Source organism: Heptranchias perlo, chromosome 16, assembly GCF_035084215.1.
Source record: "Heptranchias perlo isolate sHepPer1 chromosome 16, sHepPer1.hap1, whole genome shotgun sequence".
Classification (NCBI taxonomy): Eukaryota; Metazoa; Chordata; class Chondrichthyes; order Hexanchiformes; family Hexanchidae; genus Heptranchias; species Heptranchias perlo.
In genome coordinates, this window is record NC_090340.1 from 20385500 (window position 1) to 20405575 (window position 20076).

General features: G+C 45.8%; 1 protein-coding gene across 1 annotated transcript in view; it reads right to left on the reverse strand.

The window, feature by feature from the left end:
- Nucleotides 1-20076, reverse strand: part of ldhd (lactate dehydrogenase D) — a 61389-nt gene that overhangs the window by 28642 nt on the left and 12671 nt on the right. The window contains exons 4-5 of the mRNA XM_067997757.1: nt 11240-11381; nt 5384-5543 (exon numbers count right to left, since the gene is read on the reverse strand). Coding sequence (XP_067853858.1) covers nt 5384-5543; nt 11240-11381 — 302 coding nt within the window. The remainder of the gene's footprint in view (nt 1-5383; nt 5544-11239; nt 11382-20076) is intronic.

Consider the following 20076-nt stretch of genomic DNA (forward strand, 5'->3'; position numbering starts at 1 on the left):
CTTCCATGTGTCTTCCCATTTCATCAGTTTGTCTATGTCCTCCTCATGTCTGTTAATATCCTCCTCACTGTTTATTACATTTCCGAGTTTTGTGTCATCTGCAAACTTTGAAACTACACCCTCTATACCTAAGTCCAGGTCATTAATATATATCAAAAAGAGCAGTGGTCCTAATACTGACCCCTGGGTAACACCACTTCTCTCCAGCCTGAAAAACAACCGTTCACCACTATTCTCTGCTTTCTGTCTCTTAGTCAATTTTGTATCCATGCTGCTACTGTCCCTTTAATCCCATGGGCTTCAATTTTGCAAACAAGTCTATTATGTGGTATTTTATCAAACGACTTTTGAAAGTCCATATACACAACAACCGCACTATCCTCATCAACTGTTACTTAATCAGAGAACTCGATCAAATTAGTCAAACACGATTTGCCTTTAACAAATCCATGCAGGCAGTCATTTATTAACCCATATTTTTCCATGTGACAATTAATTTTGTTCTTTGAATAGTGCCATGGGATTTTTTATGTCCACTTGAGAGGGCAGACAGGGCCTCGGTTTAACATCTCCCCCGAAAGACGGCACCTCCGACAGTGCAGCACTCCCTCAGTACTGCACTGAAATGCCAACTTAGATTACGGGGAGTGAATATTTCCAGAGAATGGGAACTTCTGGTTTTCAAGGTTTTGGCTGACGCACCTGTGCAGCACGATTGGAGTTCTGTGTGGGTGCATCACGCCAGGGCCTCCTCACTGCCATTCACTAAAAGTGCGGCCTGGGCCCTAAAGGCTGAGTAGGAAACGCAGCCTATGCGGGTAGCCATAAGGCGGGGAGGAGTAGAGCACGGGGGTGGGGGAAGCAGGAGCCCCGAGGAAGCAGGGGACGGGGGAAAGCAGAGAAAGGGGGGAAGGAGAACGTGATCCAGGTCGAAGGGGGTTGGGGAAGAGAGGGAGAATGTGATACAGATAGGGAGATGGATCACGTTCTCCCTCTCTTTCCCGTCCACCCCCCCATCTCCCGTTAGATCTGGATCACCCTCTTGACCATGAATGGCAGCGAGTTGATTTCTCGGAAAGCCCGGCAAATGCACGTCATCGGACGGCCCAAAATCCGAAAGTTAGGACGCAGTGTCACTTTTCACTTTGTAATGTAAAAGGTGACTTCCCCTCCTGACTTTCTAGCCAAAACAATAAAATAATCCATGACCCACCTATGTCTCATCAATCACCACAGCTCTATCCCACGGTGTTTAGTTTGATAGGGTGATTAGCGACAGTGGGGTTACTTCTGGTTTTCGATCGATCCATGACATCATCCTCCTGCGGATGCACCGAGCCACCCTGCGACATTACTCTCAGCACATGTTAAAAAGCTACAGCTCCCCTATCCTTGACCCCATCCTATTTCTCCTCTACATGCTGCCTCTTGGTGATATCAGGTTCCACATGTATACTGGCGACACCCAGCTCTACCTCACCAACACCATCTCTCTCGACACCTCCACTGTATTGTCAGACTGCCTGTCCAACATCCAATCTTGGATGAACTTCCAATTACGGTAGCATAGTGGTTATGTTACTGGACTAGTAATCCGGAGTCACGAGTTCAAATCCTGCCACGGCAGCTGGGGAATTTAAATTCAATTAATTAAATAAAATCAGGAATTAAAATACTAGTATCAGTAATGATGGCCATGAAACTACCAGATAGTTGTAAAAACCCATCTGGTTCACTAATGCCCTTTAGGGAAGGAAAACTGCTGTCCTTACCCAGTCTGGCCTATATGTGACTCCAGACCCACAGCAATGTGGTTGATTCTTAATTGCCCTCTGAAATGGCTTAGCAAGCCACTCAGTTGTAAAACTTCGCTCAAAAAAAAGTCACAATACGAATAAAACCGGACGGACCACTAGGCACCGGACACGACAAAGGTAAACCAAGCCCAATCGACCCTGCAAAGTCCTCCTCACGAACATCTGGGGACTTATGCCAAAATTGGGAGAGCTGTCCCACAGACTAGTCAAGCAACAGCCATACTCACAGAATCATACCTTTCAGCCAACGTCCCAGACTCTTCCATCACCATCCCTGGGTATGTCCTGTCCCAACCGGCAGAACAGACCCACCAGAGGTGGCGGTACAGTGATATACAGTCAGGAGGGAGTGGCCCTGGGAGTCCTCAACATTGACTCTGGACCCCATGAAATCTCATGGCATCAGGTCAAACATGGGCAAGGAAACCTCCTGCTGATTACCACCTAACGCCCTCCCTCAGCTGATGAATCAGTCCTACTCCATGTTGAGCACCACTTGGAGGAAGCACTGAGGGTAGCAAGGACACAGAATGTACTCTGGGTGGGGGCACTTCAATGTCCATCACCAAGAGTGGCTCGGTAGCACCATTACTGACCGAACTGGCTGAGTCCTGAAGGACATAGCTGCTAGACTGGGCCTGCGGCAGGTGGTGAGCGAACCAACACGAGGGAAAAACTTACTTGACCTCGTCCTCACCAATCTACCTGTCGCAGATGAATCTGTCCATGATGGTATTGGTAGGAGTGACCACCGCACAGTCCTCGTGGAGATGAAGTCCCGTCTTCGCACTGAGGACACCATCCAACGTGTTGTGTGGCACTACCACCGTGCTAAATGGGATAGATCTAGCAGCTAAAAACTGGGCATCCATGAGGTGCTGTGGGCCATCAGCAGCAGAATTGTATTCCAGCACAATCTGTAACCTCATGGCCCGGCATATTCCTCACTCTACCATTACCAACAAGCCAGGGGATCAACCCTGGCTCATCCTCAATGAGGAGTGTAGTAGAGAATGCCAGGAGCAGCACCAGGCGTACCTAAAAATGAGATGCCAACCTGGTGAAGCTACAACTCAGGACTACATGCATGCTAAACAGCGGAAGCAACATGCTATAGACAGAGCTAAGCAATTCCACAACCAAAGGATCATATCAAAGCTCTGCAGTCCTGCCACATCCAGTCGTGAATGGTGGTGGACAATTAAACAACTAATGGGAGGAGGAGGCTCTGTAAACAGCCCCATCCTCAACGATGGCGGAGTCCAGCACATGAGTGCAAAAGACAAGGCTGAAGCATTTGCAACCATCTTCAGCCAGAAGTGCCGAGTGGATGATCCATCTCGGCCGCCTCCCGATATCCCCACCATCACAGAAGCCAGTCTTCAGCCAATTCGATTCACTCCACGTGATATCAAGAAATGGCTGAGTGCACTGGATACAGCAAAGGCTATGGGCCCCGACAACATCCCGGCTGTAGTACTGAAGACTTGTGCTCCAGAACTAGCCGCGCCTCTAGCCAAGCTGTTCCAGTACAGCTACAACACTGGCATCTACCCGACAATGTGGAAAATTGCCCAGGTATGTCCTGTCCACAAAAAGCAGGACAAATCCAATCCGGCCAATTACTGCCCCATCAGTCTACTCTCATTCATCAGCAAAGTGATGGAAGGTGTCGTCGACAGTGCTATCAAGCGGCACTTACTCACCAATAACCTGCTCACCGATGCTCAGTTTGGGTTCCGCCAGGACCACTCGGCTCCAGACCTCATTACAGCCTTGATCCAAACATGGATAAAAGAGCTGAATTCCAGAGGTGAGGTGAGAGTGACTGCCCTTGACATCAAGGCAGCATTTGACTGAGTGTGGCACCAAGAAGCCCCAGTAAAATTGAAGTCAATGGGAATCAGGGGGAGAACTCTCCAGTGGCTGGAGTCATACCTAGCACAAAGGAAGATGGTAGTGGCTGTTGGTGGCCAATCATCTCAGCCCCAGGGCATTGCTGCAGGAGTTCCACAAGGCAATGTCCTAGGCCCAACCATCTTCAGCTGCTTCATCAATGACCTTCCCTCCATCATAAGGTCAGAAATGGGGATGTTCGCTGATGAATGCATAGTGTTCAGTTCCATTCGCAACCCCTCAAATAATGAAACAGTCCGAGCCGACATGCAGCAAGACCTGGACGACATCCAGGCTTGGGCTCATAAGTGGCAAGTACTAGTGCCAGGCAATGACCATCTCCAACAAGAGTCTAACCACCCCCCCTTGACATTCAACGGCATTACCATCGCTGAATCCCCCACCATCAACATCCTGGGGGTCACCATTGACCAGAAACTTAACTGGACCAGCCATATAAATACTGTGGCTACAAGAGCAGGTCAGAGGCTGGGTATTCTGCGGCGAGTGACTCACCTCCTGACTCCCCAAAGCCTTTCCATTATCTACAAGGCACAAGTCAGGAGTGTGATGGAATACTCCCCACTTGCCTGGATGAGTGCAGCTCCAACAACACTCAAGAAGCTCGACACCATCCAGGACAAAGCAGCCCGCTTGATTGGCACCCCATCTAACATCCTAAACATTCACTCCCTTCACCATCGACGCACAATGGTTGCAGTGTGCACCATCCACAGGATGCACTGCAGCAACTCGCCAAGGCTTCTTCGACAGCACCTCCCAAACCCACGACCTCTACCACCTCGAAGGACGAGGGCAGCAGGCACATGGGAACAACACCACCTGCACGTTCCCCTCCACGTCACACACCATCCCGACTTGGAAATATATCGCCGTTCCTTCATCGTTGCTGGGTCAAAATCCTGGAACTCCCTTCCTAACAGCACTGTGGGAGAACCTTCACCACACGGACTGCAGCGGTTCAAGAAGGCGGCTCACCACCACCTTCTCAAGGGCAATTAGGGATGGGCAATAAATGCCAGCCTCGCCAGCAACGCCCACATTCCATGAACGTATAAAGAAAAAAATATTCTTCGGCTCCTGCCACAAACTTCGTTCCCACGCTACTGATTCCATCCCCCTCCCTGGCCGCTTTCTCAGGCTGAAACAAACTGTTCACAACCTCGGCATCCTATTTGACCCTGTGCTGAGCTTGCGACCCCAAATCTCCTCCATCACAAAAACCACCTACTTCCACCTCCATAACATTGCCCGTCTCTGCCCCTGCCTCAGCCCATCTGCTGAAACCCTTATCCATGTCTTTGTTACCTCTAGACTCGACTATTCCAATGCTCTCCTGGCCGGCCTCCTGTCTTCCACCCTCCATAAACTTGAGCTCAGCCAAGGTTGACACCTAAGTGGTACTGAGAAACAAAATGTTCTATCTTCAGATGGGGAGGAGTGGGTAAGGGGTGCATTGGAGAAAAATGAGCCTTTGATACAACCTGCTCAGATATCTCCTACTGGCCACCTTCAAAGTTCCCTGAGGGCAACTCGCAAATATCAGCTAATAACATGTTAGAGAATGTAATGACATTGTGTTAAAAAAAATCTATATTTTGAAAATTATAATAAGAACTAATATTCAAGGGATTAACTGGTTTCGGTACCTGAACCTTCGCTTCTCTCCTGAAGTGTACATTATCCTCCCATCTGCCAACACCACCTCCAGGTTTATGACATTTTCTCTCATCGTCCTGTACAGCACTGCGTTTGTACCTGAGGCACTGGTGGCAGCCATTCCGCACAGGGAGGCATCTGCGCCTGGATCTGCAAAACAAATGAGCGTCCAGCTTGGAGTCACCTGATGATAGCTCATCTCCAGAACGTTTCGAAAAGGTCCAGACGAGAGCTACAAGAATGATTCCTAGCTTTAAAAACCTTAGTGCTAAAGGGATCAAGGGATATGGGGAAATAGCGGGAACAGGGTACTGAGTTAGATGATCAGCCATGATCATTTTGAATGGCGGAGCAGGCCCAAAAGGCCAAATGGCCTACTCTTGCTCTTATTTTCTATGTTTAGCTACTCAGATAGGCTTAAGGACCTGGGTCTATTTACTTTAGAGACGCGCAGACTTAGGGCGGCCTCATAGAGGTCTATAAAATAATGAAAGGGCTGGATAGTATCACTATTGATAGATTATTCCAGTTTGACAGATTGGGGAGGACCAGGGGACATGGGTTTAAACTATGGAAGAGTAGGAATAGACTGGATGTTGGGCGGTTCTTCTTTTCCCAGAGAGTAGTGAGCCTCTGGAATGCTTTGCTGGCTGGTGTGGTGGGTGCTGACTCTCTGTTTACCTTCAAAAGGAAGCTGGACTGGTCCTTGACTGGGGCAGAGGTGGCATCATATAGAAGATAAATGCCTTTATAGATAACACTTGGTCCACATGATCTGCTGGACTAGTTTCAATTGCCTGAGAGGGTGGGAGAGGAATTTTCCAGAGTATTTTTTCCCTTATTGGCCCTGGGTTTTTCTCTTTTTTTGCCTCTCCTAGGACATTACAAACCTTTCCCTTTGATCTTTCCTCTGCACTCCCCCCCCACCCCGCCCCTTTTCCCTGGCTCTGTACTCGCCCATAAACTGTTCAATCTCTAATTTCTCCCAGTTCTGAAGACAGGTTGTCGACCTGAAATGATAACTCTGTTTCTTGCTCCATGGATGCTGCCTGACCTGCTGAGTGTTTCCAGCATTTTCTGTTTTTATTTTAGCCCTATATTTATTTATTTCCTAAACAATTTATAAATTATATTGCACTAGTTCCTTTAAGAGTTGAATCAAGACGGCCCTGCAACAGTTAATTTCCTGCGTCCAATGATGAAAATGGCCGGATTCAAGCAGTTCATCAATTTCCCGGCCTATGTTGGGCTTGACCTATGGCTGACATTCTGATACCAGGCCTGTTCCAGAAATAATTTACCTGACTCAGACAAAACAGTTGACGGGATAACATGGCTTTTGCATTTTTATTTCTCAAAGGCTTACAAGTTTGAAGATAATTTAATGCTGGTTGGGATTGAGTTCGGCAAATGAAGAGCAGGAAATATGAAGGAAGATTTACTATTTTGTTTTTTTTTAAAAACAAGAAGTCATTAATCTCAGCCAGTAGAAGTTTCTGTACCATAATGACAACTGAGATAATCTAGTGTAAATTCTTGGATACTAAACAGACTACTAGTATATTAAAACCATGTGTTGTGCACATACCCAGTGGCTGCATCTTATCCCATCACTGTTTGGACATATCTCTCACTGGCTGGATGATTTGATAGCTTGTCCCTTGTACAAGTTGTTCATTGTATATAGAGAAGAGAATTCTGATCACACTCTAAGGAGTGCTGCTTTTTGTAAAGAAATTTAGGCTTGCTCTGCCGACGATACTAATAGACTTCCCGTGGCTTTGCTCATGGTAAGTGGGATGATGAGATGTTTTATAAGGAAAGAAAGTCTTGTATTTTTACAGCAACTTTCACGACGTTCCAAAGTGCTTTACAGTCAATTAAGTATTTTTGAAGTGTAGTCACTATTGTATTGTAGGGAAACGCGGCAGCCAATTTGCACACAGCAAAGTCCCACAAACAGCAATGTGATAATGAGCAGATAATCTGTTTTAGTGATGTTGGTTGAGGGAGAAATATCAGCCAGGGCACTGGGGAGAACTCCACGCCTCTTCTTTGAATAGTGACGTCCACTGGAGAGGACAGATGGGGCCTCGGTTTATCATCTCATCTGAAAGACAGCACCTCCATGGGACTTGAACCCACAACCTTCTGACTCAGAGTGTTATCACTGCGCCATAGCTGACACCTGGACAGGGCAGGAACATTACACCGTATAACGCACCATTTATTATTCTCCTGCTTAGCTAGAGCTCTGTGTAATGTGGCCTGTCCCTTTTAAGTCCACAAGGTCTACATGCAGTAAACAAGTGCATCCTGAGGTCAATTAGAGGCAGATCACTGGTTTACTTTCTCTTTATGTATACTTTCTTAACAAATTGTTTAGCTGTGATTTGTTGGTATTTTTGTGCAAAGTGAAGTGTGTCAGATGCACTTTGGAATGCCTTTATAATTACTAGTGAGTGTCCTGTGTCACTGCTCAGGGGATGTGCTCTTGTATAAGGACTGGCAGACTGTACCATGCAAAGAAAGAAAAAAAGAACTTGCATTTATATAGCGCCTTTCACAACTTCAGACTGTCCCAAAGCACAACAAAATATTTTTTGAAGTGCAGTCACTGTTGTAATGTAGGGAAATTCTGCAGCCAATTTGTGCACAGCAAGGTCCCATAAACAGCAATGAGGTCATTGAATCATACAGCACAGAAGGAGGCCATTCAGCCCATCGCATCTGTGCCAGTTCTTTAAAAGGGCTATCCAATTAGTCCCACTTCCCTGCTCTTTTCCCATAGCCCTGCACATAAAGTAAATGACCAGATAATCTGTTTTAGTGGTGTTGGTTGAGGGATAAATATTGGCCAGGACACTGGGAGAACTCTTCTGGTCTTCTTCGAATAGTGTCATGGGATCTTTTACACCCCTTTGAAAGGGCAGACATTTGGCTTAACATCCAATCTGAAGGCAGCACCTCCAACAGCACAGCAGTCCATCAGTAGTGCACTGAAGTGTCAGCCTAGATCGTATTCCCAAGTCCTGAAGTGGGACTTGAACCCATAACCTTCTGACCCAGAAGTAAGAGTGCTAACGTTGGAAGAGTGCTTCATAGTATCGGACCCAGGTGGCTGAAGGCTCTGCCACCAAAGGTGGAACAGATAGAGATGGGGAAAAAGGGCCACATGCAGAAGAGTGGAGGGTTTGCACTGGCACGTAGGGCTGGAGGGGGATATGTAGAGCTGGGGGAGACCATGGAGGAATTTGTCAACAAGGATTCTTAATTTGATGTGTTAAAACAATGAGCTATTGGAGGTTGATGAGGATGGGAGTGGTGGCACATGGGACTTAGGGCAGGATAAGATGGAGAAATTAGAGTTCCGGATGACAGGAAGCATTGGAGAAGTCAAGTCTGGAGGTGAAGACAAGGGTGAGGATTTCAGTGGTGGTAGAGATGAGATAAGGGCAGATTTTGCAGAGGTGGAAATTGTCAGTAATGGGGTTTAAGCTTGGCTCAGGGTTAATCAAGACACCAAGCTTGCACACTGTCAAATTCAACCCGAGGAAGCAGCCAGGGAGAGAAATGGAGTCGGGGCTAGGGTGCAGAGATTTTGGTGGGAGTGCTTTTGCTAATGCTAAATTGGAGAATGGTCCACCTCGTCCACAACTTGATGTCAGACGAGCAGTCAGGCAGCACAGTGGTTGTCCTAAAGTTGAGGCTGGTGGAGTAGAGGTCAATGTGGGTGTCGTCAGCTAACTGGTAATGTCACCAAGGGGCAACATGTAAACAAGGAATAGGAGAGGCCCCAGAATAGAAGCTTGGAGAACAACCAAGATAACCGGGTGGGGGTGGGAGGAGAAGCTGTTTCAGGAGATGTGCTGGATATTTTGGAATGGATAAGAGTAGACCAAGTGAAGACAGTGGAGGTGGGTGATGGAGGAGAAGGATGGAGTGGCCAAACATGCCAGAGAGCTCAAGAAGGGATAGCATTCCATGGTCACAGTCACAAAGGGTGTCATGGGTTCAATTCAGTAGAAAACTCTTGCCTTGTATAAATCAGGAATTCACAGCTACAAAATACACTATGTAATTATACTCAAACTGCACATAAAATAATAGTGCAATCTGGAATAATTGTTAAATGAATCAAGGCAGATAGCTAGGTCATACAGTGCTGTAAAACACTGCAAGATCATGCATTCAAACTGAGTGCTCATTTCTCAGTTTCAGTCTGAGCAATCTAGGGAAGTTGATTGACAGCAGCCAAAGAGCAGGTCCTCCTAGGTCCAATCTCCCACACCTCCCACTGGGCTGGTTACATAGCAGCATCGGAACAGACCTCAAATCTAACCGCCTATCTTCTTGCATTGTGCTCATGCACAGCAGCACAATGGGTTTTGGAGGAAAGCATACCCTCCAGTGTGTGCAGCCCATTTCCCTCTGTCACCCATACATGACAACTGTAAGTCCAGCCTATAGACCCTACAGTAGCCAGGGCAAGTTCAGTGCATCTCATGACAAACCACTTATTCAAGTGGGTCTCAGTGGAGATGGAACAGCTGAATTGGAATGAAGTTAGGCTGCTTCCTTACTAAGGCTTTCAGACCAAATTTACACCAAGTGTAAGAAGAAACTATTCGAACAGTCAGGAGGCTGGGTCATGAAACTGCTCTTTCTTCACAGCTGCCTGTAGGTGGCATCAGACTCCCCAAATGTCAACACAGGATGCGAAGCTCAGTCAAGATTTTCACCAGTTAGTCTGTTCCCACCGGGAATCCATTTTTTTGGATATGCTATTCTAGAATCAAACACACAGACCAGTTGTATTTACTTCCTCACCCACGGTGACTTTTCAATTCTCCTCCCTTTAACTAATCTCACAAGGTGTCTCCTCCATGTAATCTGGCCAAAATGGAGAGCCCAACATTTTCCAATGACTAACGCAAGTAATTTTTTATCACCCAGAAACTGGTATTTTCACATCTGCAACAACAACAACTTGCATTTATATAGCGCCTTCAATATAGTAAAATGTCCCAAGATGCTTCACAGGAGTGTAATCAGACAAAAAATTGCCATCGAGCCAAAGAAGGAGACATTAGGACAAGTGACCAAAAGCTTGGTCAGAGGTAGGTTTTAAGGAGCGTCTTAAAGGGGGAGAGAGAGATGGAGAGGCAGAGAGGTTAAGGGAGGGAATTTCAGTGCCTAGAGCCTAGACAGCTGAAGGCACGGCCGCCAATGGTGGGGCAAAGGAAGTTGGGGATGCATAAAAGGCTAGAATTGGAGGAATGCAGAATTCTCGGAGGGTTGTCGGGCTGGAGGAGGTTACAGAGAAAGGGAGGGGCGAGGCCATAGGGGGATTTGAACAAAAGGATGAAAATTTTAAATTTGAGGCATTGGTGGACTGGGAGCCAATGTAAGTCAGGGAGCCCAGGGGTGATGGGTGAATGGGACTTGGCGCAATTTAGGATATGGGCAGCAGAGTTTTGGATGAGCTCAAGTTTGAAAGATGGGAGGCCGGCCAGAAGAGGATTGGAATAGTCGAGTCTGGAGGCAACAAATACACAAATGAGGGTTTCAGGAACAGATGCTGCAGGACTCCTTACACAAAATGATGTTGCTTGGCCTGCAAATCAAGCTCCGTGCAGTAAATGCAGGAATTCACAGGAGGTCACGCCGTGGCTAGTCACTTCCCCATCAATAACCTGTCAATTTATTTTTGCAGGAAGTTTCGGAACGGTTACTCGGTTCTGTGGAAGTGAATCGGAAAGGACCACATCAGGTAATGAGGTCAGACTTCCCAAATTAATAGACCCTAAGGGTCGGCTTCATGGGCCCAATTACACCAAACTTACCAACTGGAAACCAGAGGCCGCTGCCTCTAAGGTGATTATCGAGGCCTTTTCTAGTGACTCCCGGCTCCACTGTCACATCAAAGTCCACTGTGTTCAGCCCCACGATTTTATCCATCTTTGTAAGGTCGAAGCACACGCCTCCCTGATGAGGAAACGAACAGCACTCGTGAGAACCCAGAAAGGAATGGCCAGATTAACTCCATTAACATTTAGTGAGCCATCCCCTTGAGCCTGGTGCCACCACTGCATTCAGAACTATGCGATGCCAACAATGGTTTACATTGAGTGCCATCCTATATTCAAGAGATGCAACAAATGTGGGCATAACATGGGCAGACGCAAAGTGCTGCTTACACTGGAGAAATTCATCTGTGGTAAATCCAGAATGGTGCCAAAACCTTGTCAATCTCTCTCTGCCAGATTATGATGGTCCTAAACTAGGATGGTTTTGGAAAGGCTCAATCCAGTTCCCTGTAGGTACAAACCTTCCCTGAAGGGCATGGTTGGGTAGTTACAACAGCTTCATGGTCACACTTACTAATACCAGCTTTTTATTTCTAGAATTTTTAAACTGAATTCAAATTCTCAATTTGGGATTTGAACTCATGTTCTCCAGATTAATAGTCTAGTAACATAACCACTAAACTAACGGACCTTGCTTGCAAAGCAAGCTCTGAGTATAAAGTTTAATCCATGAAGAAGACTGCATGGCTCTCGTTATAAGTGAGTTAAACTACTCTCATTCACAGTCATGTTCTGCTACTACTTATAAAGTATTCTGTTTTTGTGACGTACATGTTTGAATTTCATTTTATTTCGTCTAAGATTTGAAATAAACTGACTTATTCTGGAGGGGAGTTTTAAAATGAGTTATGCTAAGTTACATTGAGTCTACAGCACAGATACAGGCCATTTGACCCAACTGATCTATGCTCCACACAAGCCTCCTCCCTCCCAACTTCATCTGCCCCTATCAGGATATCCTTCTATTACTTTCTCCTTCTTGTGCTTATCTAGCTTCCCCTTTAATACATCAATGCTATTTACGTCAACTACTCCTTGCGGTAGTGCGATCCACATTCTTATCACTCTTTGGGTAAAGAAGTTTCTCCTGAATTCCCGATTGGATTTATTAGTGACTATCTTATATTGTTGACCTCTAGTTTTGGACTCCCCCACAAGTGGAAAAATTTTCTCTACGTTTACCCTATCAAACCCTTTCATTATCTTAAAGACCTCTATCAGGTCACCCCTCAGCCTTCCCTCTCTAGAGAAAAGAGTCCCAGCCCGTTTAGTCTTTCCTGATAAGTATATCCTCTCAGTTCTGGTATCATCCTTTTTTGCACCTTCTCCAATGCCTCTATATCCTTTTTATAATATGGAGACACTTGGAGTACTGTGCACAGTATTCCAAGTGTGGTTTAACCAAGGTTCTATACAAGTTTAACATAGCTTCTCTGGTTTTGAATTCTCTCCCTCTAGAAATGAACCCCAGTGCTTGGTTTCCCTTTTTAATGGCCTTATTAACCTGCGTCGCTACTTTAGTGATTTGTGTATCTGTACCCCCAGATCCGTTTGCTCCTCTACCCCATTTAGACTCCTATTATCCAAGCAATATGTAGTCTCCTTATTCTTCCCACCAAAATGCACCACCTCACATTTAACTATATTGAATTTAATTTGCCAATTACACATCTATTCTGCAAGTTTATTAATGTCTTCTTGCATTTTAATATATTCTTCCTTTGTATTAGCTACCCCAACGCCCCTCCCCCCCACAAATTTTGTGTCATCCGCAAATTTTGAAATTGTAGTTCCGATTCCCGAGTTCAAATCGTTGACGTAAATGGTGAACAACAGTGGTCCCAGCACCGATCCCTGTGGAACACCACTTCCCACCTTTTGACGGTTTGAGTAGCTACCCTTAACCCCTACTCTCTGTTTTCTGTTTTGTATCCAGCTTGCTATCTATTCTGCTGCCTGTCCGCTGACTCCACATGCTCTGACCTTAGTCATGAGTCTACAATGTGGTACCTTATTGAAGGCCTTTTGAAAATCCAAATGTATTACATCTACTGTATTACCCTTGTCTACTCTTTCTGTTACTTCTTCAAAGAATTCAGTGAGGTTGGTCAAGCATGGCCTTGCTTTCTGAAATCCATGCTGACTATTCTTTTTTATCTTTGCGTTTTCCAGATGTTTTTGAGTAAAGATTCCATTATCTTTCCTACCACCGACGTTAAGTTAACTGGTCTATAGTTCCCTGGACTTGTTCTATCTCACTTTTTAAATATAGGAATCACATTAGCTGTTCACCAGTCCTCTGGCACTATTCCCTTTTCTAATGAATTTTTATATTTTTGTAATAATGCCTCTGCTATCTCTTCCCTAACTTCCTTCAATATACGCGGATGCTGGTATCATGGAGGGTGTTCTTGTACAAAGTGGAGTTCTATAACAGCAAGCAACACCCAGAATGATTGGTGGAAGTCATCATTACAAAGTACATGAAGTCACCAGGTAGTTCTGGAAGCTTTTACAGTGAAGGAGTGTGTGTGGGATTGTGAAGTGTGTATCATTCCATTTTATTTTCATTCAGTGAACTCCACATGAAGGACAAACAGGTTGTATTTTATTCAGTAATTTATAGACCCATAACCAGGAAAGCAAGAGAATGATCTTATTCATTTGAATATAATTGAGTTTGTGTGAAGGACAGAAGGGATCAGTTTAGTCAATAATTTAAAGAGAGGGGAGACCAAGTCAGAGTGAGTTGCTATGGTTACAGAGCACTCACTGGTGCTGAGGGCCGGCACAGAGCTGATTGTTTTGCTTTCAACTCCCAGTGCCTCTAGGGAAAGAAGTTGTTAACTTGACTTTATGAAGCAAAGAGATTTGGGTATCCATGTGCACAGGTCACTAAAAGCTAGCACACAGGTACAAAATGCAATCAAAAAGGCTAATGGATTGCTGGCTTTCATCTCAAGTGTGGAAGTGATGCTTCAGTTGTACAGAGCCTTGGTCAGACCCCAGCTGGAGTACTGCGTTCAGTTTAGGAAAGATACATCGGCCTTGGACGGGGTACAGTGCAGATTCACCAGAATGATATCGGGGCTTAAGGAGTTAAATTATGATCTCAGGTTGAATAAACTTGGCTTGCATTCCCTTGAGTTTACAAGGTTACAGGGTGTATCGAGGTGTTTAAAATGATAAGGGATTTCAAAGAGTCGATACAGAGAAACAATTTCCTCTGGTGGGGGAATCCAGAACAAGGGGGAACAATCTTAAAATTAGAGCAAGGCCAGTTAGGAATCAGGAAGTATTTTTTCACACAAAGGGTAGTGGAAATCTGGGACTCTCTCCCCAAAAGGATGTGGATGCTGGGTCAATTGAAACATTCAAGACTGAGATGGATGGATTTCTGATAGGTAAGGGTATCGAGGGATAGGGAGCAACGGTGGCTAAATGGGGTTGAGGTACAGATCATCCATGGCTTGAGGGGTGAATAGTCTACTTCTATTCCTATGTGCATACACATGAAATAATTTTTACCATGCAATGTTAACAGCTACACAGGCTATGTGAAATATTTTATTGGCCTGTTTTAACACAGACTATAACCATTTCTGGGACCAAATGTAAGAGATTTGCGACCAGGTCTAGAATGGTTAAAAAAAGGGTACGTTTAGGTTATAAAAATGAATTAAGAAATTATGTATAATAAAATAAATAGAAGGAAAAAATAAAAGCTAAAAACTGGAAAATGGAAGGCAGTGAGAATAGGGGGGAAAAGATTAGCAAGGGTTTTTAAAACTTTTTTTGAAGTCTATATCATAATAAAGCTGCTCCTAACATTATTACTGTAATGGGTCATTTTTCAGTGACACGGTACATGAGCTGAAATCTTTTTTTAAAAAGAGAAAATGTCATAGAGTCATAGAGTCATACAGCACGGATAGAGGCCCTATGTCCAGTTAAGGGACAGAGGAATTCCCTGGAGCTGTTCAACGGTTAAGCCTAACATTTCCAATTAGCAGGGAAGTGGCTTCGAATTAGGAACCATGTGCTTCTCAGCATCAGACTGTTGTCGTGCCACCTAATATACAACCTGCACGGGTCCACTGAGGGTTCACTTGATTGTGGAACCGAATCCAACAAGTCGATCTAATTCAGTACATGACGCCTTAGGACTAGATGAATGTTATCAATTCTAAATTTAAGGTTGTGTGGGAAGCTTGTCTTCCGATTGCAGTCCCGGATTCAGTGGAGCATTTAATGTACTAGTATCAGATCATTCAGTGTGTTCTTGGTTAATTCATGCTAAATCCCTATCAGAAAGCCTCTTCACCAGTATATACTTATACAGCACTTTTATATTAATTACATAGTGCAACACAATACTTTTAACTTTGTTTTAGCTTTGCATTTAATATAAAGTTGTAATTATTATTGCATGGGTAAATACATTTTATGTCCTTGTGGGGCACTGTCTGTAGGCGCCCTGTGTCTAAACCAGGCATTGAACATGCAGACAACTAATTGCTCCGGATGCCTCAACAACTCTGATCTTATCAGCTGGTCCCACAGCCATCAGTCCTGGGTCCATACAGCCATCAGTCCTGGGTCCATACAACCATCAGTCCTGGGTCCATATAGTCATCAGTCCTGGGTCCCACAGCCATCAGTCCTGGGTCCATAGAGCCATCAGTCCTGGGTCCATACAGCCATCAGTCCTGGGTCCCACAGCCATCAGTCTTGGGTCCATACAGCCATCAGTCTTGGGTCCATACAGCCATCAGTCTTGGGTCCATACAGCCATCAGTCCTGGGTCCATACAGCCATCAGTCCTGGGTCCCAAAGTCATCAGTCCTGGGTCCATACAGCCATCAGTCCTGGGTCCCACAGCCATCAGTCTTGGGTCCATACAGCCATCAGCCCTGGGTACATACAGCCATCAGTTCTGGGTCCATACAGCCATCAGTCTTGGGTCCATACAGCCATCAGTCCTGGGTCCATACAGCCATCAGTTCTGGGTCCATACAGCCATCAGTCTTGGGTCCATACAGCCATCAGTTCTGGGTCCATACAGCCATCAGTCTTGGGTCCATACAGCCATCAGTTCTGGGTCCATACAGCCATCAGTCTTGGGTCCATACAGCCATCAGTTCTGGGTCCATACAGCCATCAGTCCTGGGTCCATACAGCCATCAGTCCTGGGTCCATACAGCCATCAGTCCTGGGTCCATACAGCCATCAGTCCTTGGTCCATACAGCCATCAGTCCTGGGTCCCACAGCCATCAGTCTTGGGTCCATACAGCCATCAGTCCTGGGTCCATACAGCCATCAGTCCTGGGTCCATACAGCCATCAGTCTTGGGTCCATACAGCCATCAGTCTTGGGTCCATACAGCCATCAGTTCTGGGTCCATACAGCCATCAGTCCTGGGTCCATACAGCCATCAGTCCTGGGTCCATACAGCCATCAGTCCTGGGTCCATACAGCCATCAGTCCTGGGTCCATACAGCCATCAGTCTTGGGTCCATACAGCCATCAGTCCTGGGTCCATACAGCCATCAGTCCTGGGTCCATACAGCCATCAGTCTTGGGTCCATACAGCCATCAGTCTTGGGTCCATACAGCCATCAGTTCTGGGTCCATACAGCCATCAGTCTTGGGTCCATACAGCCATCAGTTCTGGGTCCATACAGCCATCAGTCCTGGGTCCATACAGCCATCAGTCCTGGGTCCATACAGCCATCAGTCCTGGGTCCATACAGCCATCAGTCCTGGGTCCATACAGCCATCAGTCCTGGGTCCCACAGCCATCAGTCTTGGGTCCATACAGCCATCAGCCCTGGGTCCATACAGCCATCAGTTCTGGGTCCATACAGCCATCAGTCTTGGGTCCATACAGCCATCAGTCCTGGGTCCATACAGCCATCAGTTCTGGGTCCATACAGCCATCAGTCTTGGGTCCATACAGCCATCAGTTCTGGGTCCATACAGCCATCAGTCTTGGGTCCATACAGCCATCAGTTCTGGGTCCATACAGCCATCAGTCTTGGGTCCATACAGCCATCAGTTCTGGGTCCATACAGCCATCAGTCCTGGGTCCATACAGCCATCAGTCCTGGGTCCATACAGCCATCAGTCCTGGGTCCATACAGCCATCAGTCCTTGGTCCATACAGCCATCAGTCCTGGGTCCCACAGCCATCAGTCTTGGGTCCATACAGCCATCAGTCCTGGGTCCATACAGCCATCAGTCCTGGGTCCATACAGCCATCAGTCTTGGGTCCATACAGCCATCAGTCTTGGGTCCATACAGCCATCAGTTCTGGGTCCATACAGCCATCAGTCTTGGGTCCATACAGCCATCAGTTCTGGGTCCATACAGCCATCAGTCCTGGGTCCATACAGCCATCAGTCCTGGGTCCATACAGCCATCAGTCTTGGGTCCATACAGCCATCAGTCCTGGGTCCATACAGCCATCAGTCCTGGGTCCCACAGCCATCAGTCCTGGGTCCATACAGCCATCAGCCCTGGGTCCATACAGCCATCAGTCCTGGGTCCATACAGCCATCAGCCCTGGGTCCATACAGCCATCAGTCCTGGGTCCATACAGCCATCAGTCCTGGGTCCATACAGCCATCAGTCCTGGGTCCATACAGCCATCAGTCCTGGGTCCATACAGCCATCGGTCCTTGGTCCATACAGCCATCAGTCCTTGGTCCATACAGCCATCAGTCCTGGGTCCATACAGCCATCAGTCCTGGGTCCCACAGCCATCAGTCTTGGGTCCATACAGCCATCAGTCCTTGGTCCATACAGCCATCAGTCCTTGGTCCATACAGCCATCAGTCTTGGGTCCATACAGCCATCAGTCCTTGGTCCATACAGCCATCAGTCCTGGGTCCCACAGCCATCAGTCTTGGGTCCATACAGCCATCAGTCCTTGGTCCATACAGCCATCAGTCCTTGGTCCATACAACCATCAGTCCTTGGTCCATACAGCATGTACTCTTGACACACACAAGCCTATGCACAAATGCAGGCAGGAGATGTAATTGTTTCTAGAAAGAAGTTGGTATTATGAGCCCTAGAAGGAATTCAGTAACAACTCTATAGAGTCCTAATGTGTTACAACTGGAGCTTCTTTTCAAACCAAACAGCATTCCAGTAACCCACCACACCGTTACGAATCCGGGTGCAAGAACAGACCGTATCTGTTTAAATTAGGCACTAATTTGACTTCAGCTAGTAGTACAGTATACAGAATGCGTCTGAAAACAGAAACACGTCCTAATCCACATTTCTCACGTCTCACTATTGAGAACAGTCTCTGCTCTCCGACATCAATCGCTCACTGAATCACTTGGCTCCCAACTCATTGGATCAGCTTCAAACGAATGAAAAATCGTCTGAGCTCTGGGAAATGGGCAACGCCCCACTTAACGTCCTCCACACATCATCACAACAGAAACATACGGGCAAAAACACACACAGAATTGTACAGCATGTCACCCTCAATAACTCAACAGTACTTTGTAAATAAATACCGTAATGTATTCAACCTGCCCAAATCCTGACACATCATCTTGGTCCTGGAAGATATTTTGCTTCATGCTCATTGTCCAGGGTAATCTTGAGTCTGAAGTGCACTAACTGCAGCATCGACACCACTGAACGTACAAACACGGGTAAAATATTCTGGTACAGGAACCCAGTGATGAAACGTCAGCTTGAATTGTCAAAGATTTGCTTGGATTACTTTGGGAAGAATATTCAGAGAATTGCACTTAGAAACTATCCCTGTGGTTGGCACTTCCTTTGTGAAGTTAAGTAAATTCTGTAGCAAGATAAATTGTGCACATTGTTTGGAAGGAACAGTTGTAGCAGGCAAAATGCCACACTTATGTACAAATCATCATTTACCCAACACTGCAATGTGTTGATCTAAAGCCTGGAAGATCTGGGATAAAAAAGATAAACTTGCATTTATATAGTGCCTTTCACAACCTCAGGATGACCCAAAGTTCTTTACAGCCAATGAAGTATTTTTGAAGTGTAGTCACTTTGTAATGTAGGAAACTCGGCAGGTAACATTGGTGTGGGACTGGAGTCACATATAGGCCAGACTGGGTAAGGATGGCAGATTTTCTTCCATAAAGGGCATTAGTGAACTAAACATAGAAAAAAACCAGAAAAATTTACGGCACCAATGGTCATTCGGCCCCTCGTGTCTGATTGTTGTAAAAACCCAACTAGTTGTTCATGGCTTCATGGTCACTTTTACTGATACCAGCTTTTTATTTTATCTCCAGATATTTTTAAACTGCATTACAATTTTCAAACAGCCATGGTTGGATTTGAACTCACATTCTCTGGATTACTAGTCCAGTAACATAACCAATATTCCCTCTAATTTTTTTCGGCCATTTGGGTTTGTGCACCGATATAAAGGCTGTGTGCGTCACCGTAAAAGAAAAATCACAACTTTGAATAGAAGATCTTTTTAGAAAATATTATTCAGGGCATATAACAAAGAACAAATGTGCAAAATAATGGATAATTGTAACAAGGCGAGCTGTCAAGGATTTTTAATGAAATAAAACTGGTTATAGAAATTTCAGAAGTAAACACTGTCACCAGAGGAATGGGGCCATCCTGATTGAGATCCAGACTCTGTAGATGACAGGCCAGATGATGGTGGAGAAGAGGGTGACTGTCTCTGGTTCGGATATTTTTCTCTTCTGTCTCTCCCTCTCTTCCAGTGTTTATATATTTTGTCCAATTTTCCTTCTCTACTCCTTATCCTGTGATTAAGCTCCCTAGT